This window comes from Malus sylvestris, chromosome 3 (assembly GCF_916048215.2).
Source record: "Malus sylvestris chromosome 3, drMalSylv7.2, whole genome shotgun sequence".
Classification (NCBI taxonomy): domain Eukaryota; kingdom Viridiplantae; phylum Streptophyta; class Magnoliopsida; order Rosales; family Rosaceae; genus Malus; species Malus sylvestris.
In genome coordinates this window covers 2,646,978-2,660,397 of record NC_062262.1, presented here as the reverse complement: position 1 = coordinate 2,660,397, position 13,420 = coordinate 2,646,978, and the positions used below count along the sequence as shown (strand labels likewise).

General features: G+C 41.6%; 1 protein-coding gene across 2 annotated transcripts; it reads left to right on the top strand.

The window, feature by feature from the left end:
* Positions 1-4,992: 4,992 nt before the first annotated feature.
* LOC126616350 (1-aminocyclopropane-1-carboxylate oxidase homolog 1-like) lies at positions 4,993-7,521 on the top strand. Of its 2 annotated transcripts, XR_007621123.1 has the most exons (4): positions 4,993-5,663; positions 5,796-6,120; positions 6,341-6,676; positions 7,010-7,521. XR_007621123.1 is itself a non-coding variant. In XM_050284408.1 (3 exons), the coding sequence occupies exons 1-3, from the start codon at positions 5,119-5,121 to the stop codon at positions 6,596-6,598; spliced, it is 1,128 nt and encodes a 375-aa protein (XP_050140365.1). In that variant the 5' UTR covers positions 4,993-5,118; the 3' UTR covers positions 6,599-6,790. The 2 variants fall into 2 exon arrangements, 1 of the variants encoding a protein (XP_050140365.1); XM_050284408.1 differs by lacking the exon at positions 7,010-7,521 and having other exon boundaries at positions 6,341-6,790.
* Positions 7,522-13,420: the final 5,899 nt, after the last annotated feature.

Below are 13,420 nucleotides of genomic sequence, written 5' to 3'. Positions count from 1 at the left end.
TTAGCTTCAATGCCTCGTTGGCTAATCATGAAGCCTAAGAATTTGCTAGAGCCCACGCCGAAGGCACATTTGTTGGGGTTCAACCTCATTCGATACCTCTTTAGAATGGTGAAAGTTTCAGATAGGTTGGTGATGTGTTGGTCAGCATGTTTGCTTTTGACTAGCATATCATCAACGTAAACTTCCATGTTCTTCCCAATTTGTTCGGCGAACATTGAATTGACCAGTCTCTGATAAGTTACTCCTGCATTCTTTAGGCCGAAAGGCATGACTTTATAGCAATATAGTCCCCTGTCAGTAGTGAAGGCCGTGTGTTCTTGGTCTGAGGGGTTCATGAGGATTTGGTTGTATCCTGAATAAGCGTCCATAAAGCTCAAGAGCTCACACCCTGCCGTAGAGTCTATAAGCCTGTCAATAAGAGGAAGAGGGAAACTATCTTTCGGACACCCTTTGTTTAGGTCGGTGTAGTCAACACACATCCTCCACAAGACCTTTTGAAGCGAAAGACTTTCTTTGGTCGGATTTTTCCTAACAAGGACCACATTTGCTACCCATGTCGGGTAATTGACTTCGCGGACAAAGCCTATGCCTTTGAGTTTTTCAACTTCTGCTTTCATTGCCTCGTATCGTTCAGCGTCATAAGATCTTCGCTTCTGTCTCACCGGCTTGATCTTGGGGTCAATACTCAAACGATGACAGATGACATCGGGAGAGATGCCTGGCATGTCCTCGTATGACCAGGCGAAGACTTCAGTGTTCTCTTTCAAAAAAGATATCAATGCTAACCGAAGGGGTGGTGACAATGTGGTGCCAATATTCACCATGCGGTCTGGATGATCTATTGAGATAGGTACCTTCTCCAACTCTTCAGCAGGTTGGGCTTGCTGGGTGAAAGAGTCATCTCGAGGATCATCGGGTTGATTGTTGCTATCAGGAAGATCCAAGTTCGCTTCATCTAGGCTGGTCTTTGTGACTTGGTCATGTACAGACAGGGTTTCCTTGGGTCCGGGCAAGTGTTGTTGCTTAACTGAAGTGTTGTAACATGATCGTGCACTAAGCTGATCTCCTCTGATGTAGCCGTTGCCATGGGGGGTTGGAAATTTCATCAACAGCATATGCGTGGATACCATAGCCTTGAGATCATTGATGCCTGTGCGCCCAAAGATGACATTGTATGCCGTTGGGCAGTCAACCACTAGGAAGTTAGTGGTAATGGTAGCCGTGTAAGGGCCTGTACCAATAGTAAAGGGTAAATGTATGCTCCCTAAGGGTTGCACGATATCACCGGAGAAGCTTATCAGAGGAGAAATCGAGCGATCGAGCAAGTGTTCAGCTACACTGAGTGCCCTGAAAGCTTCGGCAAACATGATATTGACCGAAGCCCATGTGTCTACGAGGATTCGTCGAACATCAAAGTTGGCTATGTGAGCCTCCACGATCAATGGGTCGTTATGAGGGTAGATGATGCCTCTTTCTTCCTCAGGGTAGAAACATATCGGATCCCAGTTAGGCTTTTGATACTTCCCTCCCCTGATGTCTTCCACGTGAAACACTCGGTGACCAGGCCTCAGAATTCGTTCACTGTTTTTCATGGCCCTATTGGAAGATTCAGATATGGGTGTGCCGCCGCTTATGGAATATATGACATTCACCTGGCGTTGGTTACGGTTATCCCTTTGAGGGTGAAGAAGGAATTGATCGATTTTTCCTTCTCGTGCCAAAGCTTCAATACGATCACGGAGGATGATACATTTCTCGCTATCATGGCCGTTATGCTCATGGTAGCAACAAAACATGCCCGCGTTATTCGGGGGTGTGTAATCTGGGTGCCTCGGCTTTGGCTTTGGTATCAGGTGAGCTATGCTGGGGTAAATGGCCGCGCATGTGGCATTCAAGGGCGTGTATGTCTCATACCTTGGGGTAGGGGGTATCTTGACGCGGGTTTGACCCACTGCATTGACTGCCTGGGGGCGAGCGTTATTGTGGCGATACCCTTGGTTATCGGGATAGTGTGCCTTACTCTTTTTACTGAAAGGAGAGTGGTGAGGATGGAAATCCTTCCTCTTGCCTTGAAATTGATATGTCTGTTGATTCGGTGAAGCATTATGCAAGGCATGGGGAGGTGCCACTGCTGTTTGGGAAGTCGAGGTCTTCTCATTTAAGTGAGTCTGGCTTCCACCTCCCACTTGTTGATAAAGGATGGTTGTAGGGGGTTTCTCCTGATATGTCTTTGCCTCGGCGGAGGCATGGTTATAAGCCTGCGCCATCACCTCAGAGTAAGTCTTCCAAGTATTGGCATTGATCATGTATTTAAAGAAACAATCACGTAGGCCTGCCGTGAAGGCTTTGAGGGCAGTCTTGTCGTCTGCCTCGGCACACCGGGAGTATTCATGGCTGAAGCGGCCAGCATACATACGTAATGACTCGTCTGGCTTCTGGCGGATAGTGTACAAGTCATCTGCAGAGTGCAAGCGATCGGTTTGGAAAATGTGTTGGGAAACAAATAGTTTCCTCAATTCCTCAAATGAGTCTACCGTCTCAGGTGTAAGACGACAATACCAATTTAGAGCTCCACCAGAGAGGGTGGAGGGGAAGAGAAGACATCGCTCGTCGTCGGTGTGCATCCGGTATGCCATGGTGGACTCAAAGAGGTTAAGGTGCTCAATCGGGTCCTCTTTTCCAGTATAAAGTTGCAAGCCAAGCTTTTGCTTTGTCTTTGCTTGAAGGGGGTGTTGAGGATCCTCCTTGTAAGAGGGCCAGGCCTGGGTTGGTTCCAGTCAGGTATTTCAGCCTGACGTTCAGCCTTCAACTTGTTTACTTCCTCAAGAAGTTGTAGGACAAGGGGGTCCTGAGCGGAGTTATGTGTCACTGGAGCTTTCTTTCGTAAATCTCCATCTCCTATTGGAATTAGGAAGGTTTGATCAAGGGCATGTGATTTTTCCCTGGACTCGCTGTACTGGCTTCCAGGGTATGTCTGTCGGAACACCTCTGAGTCCCCTGTACCCTCATGTCTCTCTAGGACTTGTTGCCCCTTCCCCAAATTGGTGGCCGGCTTGGGCCGTGGCAGGGGACCGAGTCTCTCAGAAATCCTTGGGTCATTAATCTTTGAGCTTATATGGATGGAATTCTCTCGACGTTGCTTCAGGAAATCCCGACAATCGCGAAAGACGGCTTTCGATCCTTCTGCCCCTTCAGCAAAGAGGTGTCTCCCTCCACTTCTCATGGTTCGGGTCGAAGCAACTGGGTTAAGAGAAGCCTCATGTTGATTATCAAGTCGAGGGGTAATCTGTTCCCTATCAGGGATATCTATGTCGAATGCATGTGACCCTCCATGTTGGAGGGCAACCAGTTGATGGTTGACTTCCACGGGGGCAACAAGCTCGCGTGTCTGAGCTTGCCTAGCTTCGTGGAGTGTCTCGAAGAGCTTCTCATATTGCTCCTGGAGGACCTCATTCCTCATTGCTATCTTGTTGTTCTGAGCTTCCAACTCATCGACTTTAGCTTGAAGAAGAACTCGTTTTCCTTCCTTCTTTCGTTGTTTCGCACTATGTGCAAGGGGGGTGTCATTCTGTGTGCTGTGGCTTCCTTTGCTTCCCATGTTGGAGAGGGATGCCTGATCAAAAGAAAGTGTACGAATGATAGAAACCAACTTGACACAGCTGAAGAGAGTAGGAATAAGTGTCGATTCCCACAGACGGCGCCAAATGTTGATGCACAAAATCAGCGAGGACTTTGGTACAACAGAAAGTGTCAGGTTTTGTGACCTTCGCTTGGTTGCTTCGGTCACTAGTGAGGATAAGTACGTAAATGAATAGAGACAGAGAAGCAAACACAGGATGTACGTGGTTCACCCAGATTGGCTACGTCCACGGAGTAGAGGAGTTCTTATTAGTAGTGAAGGGCTTACACAAGTACAAAGGATCAAGCTCTCAATTTAGTGAGTTCTTGTGAATGATTTAACACAAATGGCATTAGGCAATATTGTGGGGGAATGACCCCTATTTATAGAAAAACTTGTAGCTTTGTCACATTGACATGTGTCATGTTGTGATTGGTTCTTGATGTCGACACGTGCTGCGCTCTGATTGGCTTCTAATCTTGACACGTGTCGAGTAGTGATTGGCCTCCTGGTCGGAGGGGAACTCTTCTGGGTCCTTGACAGTATAGCGTTGGCCGGTGCTCGGTAGTTTCGGGATTGGTCAAGTATGGTACAAACAAATTTAATTTTCTTATGCACTTTTGTTTGTTGTCCTTTTATTTTTCTGCTTTTACTTTATGCATGTTAACTTTCCCGAGTAGTATTGTTAATTTAGACGTCAGTCCTCTATCAAATAAAATCCACTACACTTGTATCACCTACTGCAACATTGATAATAAAATCCACTACACTTATATCACCTACTGCAACATTGATAATAAAATCCACTACACTTTATAACCATCTTGATCAAGACACTTCTCACTCATCACTAGAATCTACATTCATCATGTCATAGCTGATGGTCAAAGTCTAAAACTCCCATTCCAAAAGATCTTAAACACAAGACATCAAAAATATCTGACCGACGTGAGATGCTTTCCTTCTTCGGTTAACGATCGCATTGAGAAAAGCCAAATCCAAGGGCGGTCAAATCTTTAGTGATGTCCTTGCATTTGTTGGTTTAGTTGGCGTCTGCTTTCTTAATGACTATTCTAGTTACTCATTATTGTGAAGGTAACCAAGTTGCGGATTGTTTTGCTGACTATGATGTTGATCTGGCTGGAGTTCATTGGTGAGATTCTTGATTTCCTTGTGCTACTTTGACATATCACCATAAGTTGTCTTTTTTGCCTTGTTATAGCTTCGCGTGGGGTTTTTTTTTTTCTTCTAATGTTGATTGGGTTCTTTTTGTGGTATGGGTTACATGCAATCTAAGTAAGAGAATGAATTGGCAGCATTATATCCTTTTAGCGTCCACAAAATATCTTTGGCATCGATCAACTTCTCTCTCTAGTTCTTCCAAATATCTGGCTTAAATTTCTTCCAACTCCTGCCCACTCATTATTGTCTGAACCATACCTAGTATTACCCTCATATCCACTAAAACTTCAAGCTTTACCAATTTGTCACAAGCGAAGATGGTAGCTCCCAACACCAATGAGGTTCCAACCAATTACGATCGAAAAAGCGAAGTGAAAGCTTTTGATGAGACAAGGGAAGGCGTTAAGGGTCTTGTTGATGCCGGGGTAGCCGAGGTTCCTAGAATTTTTCATCAACCACCACAATTGGATGATCAGTACTCCATCAACAATACAAGCACTGATTCAGAAGCCACCCAGTTTAGCATTCCGCTAATAGACCTTGAAGGCCATGGTAATCCAACTAGTCGCAATGAGATTGTTGCGAAAGTTGGAGAGGCATCAGAGACTTGGGGCTTCTTTCAAATAGCGAATCATGGGATACCTGTAGGTGTTCTGGAGGGGATAAGGGAAGGGGTACGTGGGTTTTTTGAGCAGGACACTCGAGTCAAGAAAGAGTTTTACACTCGTGATCACTCTAAACCTTTGCGTTACAATACCAACTTTGATCTTTATAGTTCACCGGCAGCAAATTGGAGGGATACTTTTCTGTGTTACATGGCTCCAAATCCTCCTAAGCCAGAAGACTTGCCAGAAGTATGCAGGTATTTGACAACTCAATTCGCTGGTTTAATTGGTGACGTTAACCTGGTGCAGATTCCTTCCTTGATGGATTAGATCATTAAACTCCATACTTTTGACAAGTTTAATGTGCTTTCCTGGTTTTCAACTTGCAGAGACGTACTGATCGAGTATTCAAAGCGAGTAATGGAGTTGGGGAAATTGTTGTTCGAATTGTTGTCGGAGGCCCTTGGGCTAAAGCCAAGCCACTTGAATAACATAGAGTGTAGTAAGGGGCTACAGGTTTTAGGCCATTACTATCCTGCTTGTCCACAGCCAGAGTTAACTTTGGGCACAAGCAAGCACGCCGATGATTCCTTCCTTACGGTCGTTCTGCAAGATCATATTGGTGGTCTGCAAGTTGTTGATCGTCAAAATAAGTGGATTGATGTGCCCCCTGTGCCTGGGGCTTTAGTGGTGAACATTGGAGATCTTTTACAAGTAAGCACACGTATAGAATTCCCCCCCCCCCCCCTTTTTTTTATTCCGTAAAAACTACTATTAAATTAAGAGAATAGTATCGTAAACTAAGCTAGTTTGTTAATGACTAATACTCGAGACAAGCTTTGGTCGCATGGTAGCGTTCTCTTAGAATATGTCTTTGAATTCTTCGATTATCATAATTAGGTCTTTTATGTTGAATTCTTTTTGGGATTTTCAGCTCATATCAAATGATAGATTCAAGAGCATAGAACACAGGGTATTGGCGAACCGTGAAGGTCCAAGGATATCCGTTGCCAGCTTCTTTAGCACAGGTTTGCTACCATTTACAAATCTCTATGGACCTATCAAGGAGTTGGTATCAGAAGACAACCCTCCAAAGTACAGGGAGACTACTGTGAGGGACTACGACACCCATTTCTGTGACAAAGGCCTAGATGGAACCTCTGCCTTATCTCATTTTAAGATCCGAACTTAGACATGGAGGAGCACAGGAGCAGAGACCGTAACGAACAAATCCTGTCTACTAAATAATTTGGCATGAAAATATATATTGGTTTGTTTCTGAAAGCACTTTCGCACCACAAAATTCTGGACATGCATATTATTTTGTTTTCTGTTTGCATATGGTCTAATATACTTGTAGAAAGGGTTGGGTTTCTACCCATGCGTCCCAGGCAGTGGCGGATCCAATAAATAATATTAGGGGGGTCAGTAAGAATAGTGCGCGTAGGGCACAAATTTTTTTATACCAAAAATATCATGCATATCGTCATTTCATTGAGTCTTAGTAGGCCTGAAGTCATTTGAAAATGCATACTACACACATGTTAATGTATGCAAGGGGCAGCACCTAAGGTATTCATGGACATTCATCCGGTTTTGGTAGGCCAGAAGTCGGTTGGAGGGCATATATGAAGCCAACTCTAATCTTCAAAAGGGCAACACTCAAGGTATCCATGGACATTCACCGAAGTTCGGAGGGTCAGCACCTAAGGTATCTATGGACGTTCATCGAAGTTTGGGGGGTCAGCTGACCCCTTTTGCCCCTTAATGGATCCGCCAGTGGTCCCAAGTGCGAAACTTCCTCTCCTATAAATTATTATAATAGCTTCGAACTCTCTCTCTTCCGCAAAAAAATTAAAATAAATAAATAAAGAAGTAAAATTTAAAAAATAAAAGGGGGTTTTCTGACACTTCCATTCATCATGTTTACATTTTTTGTGGCATGCTGCTTAGCGCTTAACGAATTCAACTATGGTTGTGGTTGCATATCAATACCATTATACCATAAGTGTGGCTCGTTTGAGAATGTTTTTGTTTGTAAGAAGCAGTTTTACACAATTGTGTCGAAAACCTGTTACAGTATTTATTATAATCCAACTGCTTCTTGGAGAATCACTCTCCGTAAAGTCAGCTAAAAAAGTAGCCAATCCCGTCCAATCCTCCACACTATATAACCCGTACACGAAAGAGGAAGCTGAGGAGCAAAAGGATGGAAACAAAGCAGCCAAAAATGCTAGGAAGATTATATTTTTGTACTATATTGATGTATGACAAGTGATATGTACATGTCATGTTAATTAGTGAATTTATTTCGTTATATGTTGATTATTTGCATCTTTTGACATATTACATGATACGTCAATATGGGGTAGAAAATTATGTGCTCTGTAGAATTACTTGCCATACAAATTGTACCTATATCTAATTAAAAGATAGACGAATTCACCAGTGGCGAAGCCAGGATTTCTCAGGGGGAGGGGCGAACTTAAAACAGTGCAAGGTTAAAAAAATAGCAACAACTAAATCTTTGTATATAATAATGTCTTTCATAATTAATCAATAAAAACAAATTACAATTGTTGTCGACGAGGTTTCATGTCATGAAAACGTCGCATAATAGACTCATTATCAATAAAACCAAATACATAACTATATAACGAAAGAAAAACAAATATATCATAGACTCTTAGTCCTAGAGTAGACTACGAATTTAATTAATCAGTACCAACAATCATATCATATGAATAATAAATTTTTATTCTACAGTAGAGTATGTAGACTACGAATGTAATTAATAAGTACCAACCATGCATTTGAATGAGGGTTTTAGTTAGTTGAATTGGGGTTCATTATGTTAATGTATATATAATGTATCAATCCTCTTTTATGTACTTCAAAAAGAAAATCAATAATCATAGTATTCATATGAATAATCTATAATCAATAACCATATAATGTATAACCCTATAATCCTACATCAATTAAACAAAAATTTATATTCAATAATCAATTAGGGTTTGAAATAAATTAAAATTTTTACCTTAATTGGAATTTGGAGTGGCTGTGCTTGCAGTTGCAGACTGATGTGTCTGGTCTTGGTGGCCAACAACCAATGGAAGGTGAAATCTGCTACAGTCTACAGAAGGTTTTGTCGTGTGGGGGGGGGGGGTTCAAGCGTCGCTCCTGCCTTTGTTTTCCGGCGAGCGGAGGGGTGAACGCCCCCCTTCGCTCCTACGTAGCTTCGCCTCTGGAATTCACTGATAACATGTAAAAAGTCATTACAAATCACAAATCACAACTTAACATGTGCTCAAAACTTTTTTTTTTTGTTTTGGGTGCTTTTGATGAGTCCTTTGTATGGGAAGTATGGGAAAATGAAGATAACTCGTGTTAGAACTTAAAAAGACACACTATATTGAATTCTCGTAATCAATATCACATCCTGCATGAAAAGTTGAATTGCCTAATGTTATGTCTGAATTCTAAATAGTTATAATACTGTATTTGTACATATCAATCATAAAATATATTTAGTTTTGGAAAAATAATTTCCACACATTATTATTTTTTCATGCACATCGTTGTTTATTTACCATTTTGAATCAAATAAACAAAAACAAAATTGTGTACAAATTAAAAAGAAAATTTGTGCATAAATAAGTAGACAATTGTGGATCACTTAAACACAATGGCCTCGTTTCGCAGCTCAAACTGTACTGACTATTTCAGTCGAAGAGGATAAATAGTCGTCAGATAGTACTGATAAATTAGTCGGACGTTTGGTATTGTGTCGGATTAATTTGTACATCGAATAATACGTCGGACTACAATTTTTTTTAAATAATTTCATAGAATAATTGTTGTTAAAATGTAAAAAAATAAAATAAAATAAATAAATAAAACATCATTACACAGACAAAATTTAAAAAATAAAAATTAAAGAGGAAGGAAAAAGTGTACTTAAAAATGATACAAAAAAAATTACTCTCTAGCGTATCCCTAGGTTTTTTCTAGGGTTTCTCTAGGAGAGCGGCAGATTTCAATTACAGCGCCGGCCGTTTTGTACTGGGAGTGGCTGTGCACGACGATGCGTGGAGAGCGAGATCGATTGTGTGTATTGCTTTGAGTAGATGTTTCGTAGATTCTCTCGAAGGCTGGGGAATAAGTTGTGTGAGATTTGCAGGGCAGGGTTCCAAGCGGTCAAACAGATTATGAATGATATGGTGAGTAAGTTCGCTGATAGGTTGGCTCTTACGGAAGAGGAGCAACGGGTAGTTGTGATAGATGACAAGGATAGTGCGTTATTACGTGTAGATAGGGTGTTCCTCGTAGGGAGGGTCCTTTCAAGTAAGGCCATCAATAAGGAGAGATTCAAACAGCAAATGCTGAATCTTTGGCGGCCTAAGGCTAAGGTTACGATAGTGGAGTTGGAGGACGGGTTGTTCTCGTTTAGGTTTGATAGTGCTCAGGAGAGATCAATAATGCAGAAGGGAGGGCCATGGTTGCATGATGGGGCCTTATTGGTGTTGGCTGTAGCGAAAAATCTAGCGCACCCCTCTAGGGTGCTGTTAAGACGGCAGGAGTTCTGGATTCAAGTGAAGGGCCTGCCCCTTGCCTATATGACCCGGCATATGGGTCAATTCATTAGAAACTAGATCGGGGTGCATGTGTTAACTGATCAGAGTCGCAAAGATGATCTGTTTGGAAGTATATTACGCATTCGGGTGGAGTTAGATATTACGAAGCCACTACGTCGTAGTCTCTTGCTTTCAATTCAAGGTACGGAGATTGGGATCGACCTGAGGTATGAAAAACTTCCAGTGACATGTTTCATATGCAGGATCATTGGACATATGGAAGAGCAGTGTGTGCATTTATTGAAGTATCAGTCTTTAACCCTAGTATCAGTCTTTAACCCTAATACAGGATATTAAGCACTGGATTAAGGTTGCTATTGGAAGTAGGGTTAAATGTTGGAAGAATAATGCAAGCTTTTATCTAGCTTTGATGGATAACAGCTCAACTTGCATTCAGCTAGTCTTAGTGCTAGTATTAGCTGTTTGTTATTCCCTCATCATTGTAAAGCTTGTTAGTGGCTGTAAAGCTTGTTAGTGGGTTAAGTTAGAGAGAGTGGAGGTCATCATTATACTTGCTTAGTTGCCATTGTCCCCTACCTTTTGTTCTCCACTCTCTTTCTCGTTTCTTCTTCTATTTATGTATGAACTTGTAACTATTTTATATATGATATTTACATTCTACATGGTATCAGAGCAGTGATCCCTCTTGGACCTGCCTCTATGTTCTTCTGAAATCCTACCAAATCCAAACCAGTTAAGCCATTATGGCAACACCAGCAGAGAAAATTTCAAAAAACGAAACCATGGATACCAACCCAATTCAACGTTTGAGCTCTGTGCTCCTAAACGAATTCAACTATCTGCCCTGGTCACGAGCTATTTCTCTGGCTCTTGGAGGACGTGGAAAGCTCCTGTTCATTCAAAAGGATGACATCATGCCCGAAACAACTTCACTAGATTATGCAGCATGGGTGTCCCAAGATCAACTTATCATGTCTTGGCTGTTAAACTCTATGAAACCAAAGATGGCTGAGATTTTCAGTTATTCAGTGTCATCTCACCACCTTTGGAATTCTGTACGAGACATGTATGAGGATCTAAACAATGTTGCGCGAGTCTTCCAGCTGAAGAAAGACCTTAGGAATTACAACAGGGAAATCTCTCCTTTGTTCAACATCTTGGCAACTTGAAGACCTTAAAAGTCATCTCTTGATGACACCTGAACTTCCCACTTTCCAGATGGTCTGCAATGTTATTCAACGCGAAGAAGTAAGAAAGAAGGTCATGAACGCAAACGTGGTCGTTGGAGAATCAGATCTTAGGCCATCAGAAGCGAGAGCCTTCACCTTCTCCAGACCATACAAGGGAAAACGACCAGACTTAAAGTGTTCTCACTATGTGAAGATAAGTCGTCCAGGCGTTGGACACATAAAAGAAAAGTGTTGGATTCTTCATCTAGAACTTAAACCCAAGTTCAACGATGATGGAAGAACACCAAGAAACCAAATGAAGCCTGCCTACACTTCTAGAGGAAACCTTGTTTGCGATAATGTCTCCAATAATGTGATAAACTCTTCCCCTAGTCCCATTACTCTCATAAATGAATTTGCTAACTTCTTGCAACAGAAACAAGGAACAACAAATCATGAAAGTCCCTCAGCCATGCTCGGCAAGTTTGCTGGCTTCCTCGAACAATCAAGCTCAGTGTCACAAAATAACGTGCCAGGTATTGTTGCAACTATTTCCACTGCATTGGATCTTAGTAGTAGTCGTGATTTTTGGATAGTCGACTCAGGAGCTTCTGATCACATGACTAACGATGCATCTTTACTAAATGATTTTCAAAACTTCTCCACTCCTTCTTTTGTCTCCGTAGCTAATGGCACCAAAGTTCGTATAGTAGGCAAAGGAAAACTCAAAATCTTCTCGAGTAAAAAAGAATCCCTTGTCATGCATGTCCCTTATTTTCCTTTCAAACTGCTGTCAGTAGGAAGAATAACACAATTGCTCAATTGTCTTGCAATTTTTTCCACTCACTGTGTGATTTTCCAGGATCGAGTTTCGAATGAAACGATTGGTAAAGTGTTCTTCCTCAATGGACTGTACTATGTCAACTTCTCTTCAAGTTTTCCAAAGAATTTCTACGTAAACTCAAACACAGTAAACAAGGAGCAGCTGTGGCACATGAGATTAGCTCACCCTTCTTCACATGTTATGTCTTTTCTTTTTCCTAGTTTCTGTAAAGTGATCCCAGATTGTGAAGTTTGTCACAAATCTAAGTTTACCAGGTTACCCTTTCCCCATTCTCTCTCTAGAGCTACCAAAGCTTTTGAAATTGTCCATTCCGACATTTGGGGACCTGCAACCTTAGAGTCTTTTGATGGTTACAGATTCTATATATCTTTCATTGATGATTTCTCTAGAATTACCTTTGTGTATTTACTTAAATTCAAGCACGAAGCTTTCCAGTGTTTCAAAAAATTTCATAACTTAGTTCAAAATCATTTTAACTCTAATATTGGCATCTTAAGGTCTGATAATGGGTCTGAGTACACTTCCAAAATCATGACAACTTACTTAAGTGAGCATGGAATTTTGCAACAAACAAGTTGTGTAAGAACGCCACAACAAAATGGCATTTCAGAAAGAAAGAACCGAGATTTGCTTGAGAAAACACAATCACTAATGTTACAAGCAAATCTTCCAAAGAATTTTTGGTCTTAAGCTATACAAACCGCTGCATACATCATCAATCGCCTTCCTAGCAGAATCTTGAAGTTTAAATCTCCTTACCAAATTCTCAAGGGGAGAGACTCTTCGGGCAAGGCTCGTCGGGCAAGACTGAAAGAGAAGGACATAGTTAACTTTGAGAGGTGTCTTTGTGGGGCCTTAAGTGTAGGGCTTGAGGCTCACAATCAAGGTTAACTTTTAGGTGCTCAGGCGTGCCACTGCCATCTTCAGTATGGCAGATGTAAAATGGATGTCGAGTTCTAGTTGTATATATGTATATATCCGAGAAACCGTGTTAGTTATAACAGGGTGCCTTTGTGGGGCCTTAGGTGTAGGCCTTGAGGCTTCCCATCAATAACTAAACCAGTGTTTGCATACATCATATTTATTCTCGTGATTGTAGGAGCTTTATAACTATTATATTTCTGATTACCTGAGTCTAAGAGGTAGAATGAACCCAAATGGGTGCCTTTGTGGGGCCTTAGGTGTAGGCCTTGAGGATTCCCATCAGAATTCGTTCTTATACTCAGACTCTCTAGATCGCAGAACGGAATGAACCCAAATGGGTGCCTTTGTGGGGCCTTAGGTGTAGGCCTTGAGGCTTCCCATCAGAATTCATTCCATGTTCTAGCGTTCTATGATAATCATGATATAATATAAACAAAACTAAAGGTTAGGTCGATTACTTGCGCCCCAAGTAACTTCGG

What these genes read in the sequence shown, in the direction of transcription:
- LOC126616350 (XM_050284408.1), top strand. Translation starts at nt 5,119, where the DNA reads ATGGTAGCTCCCAACACCAATGAGGTTCCAACCAATTACGATCGAAAA. An exon ending in GACTTGCCAGAAGTATGCAG is followed by an intron (nt 5,664 to 5,795) that starts GTATTTGACAAC and finishes TTCAACTTGCAG; the next exon opens with AGACGTACTGATCGAGTATT. An exon ending in ACATTGGAGATCTTTTACAA is followed by an intron (nt 6,121 to 6,340) that starts GTAAGCACACGT and finishes TGGGATTTTCAG; the next exon opens with CTCATATCAAATGATAGATT.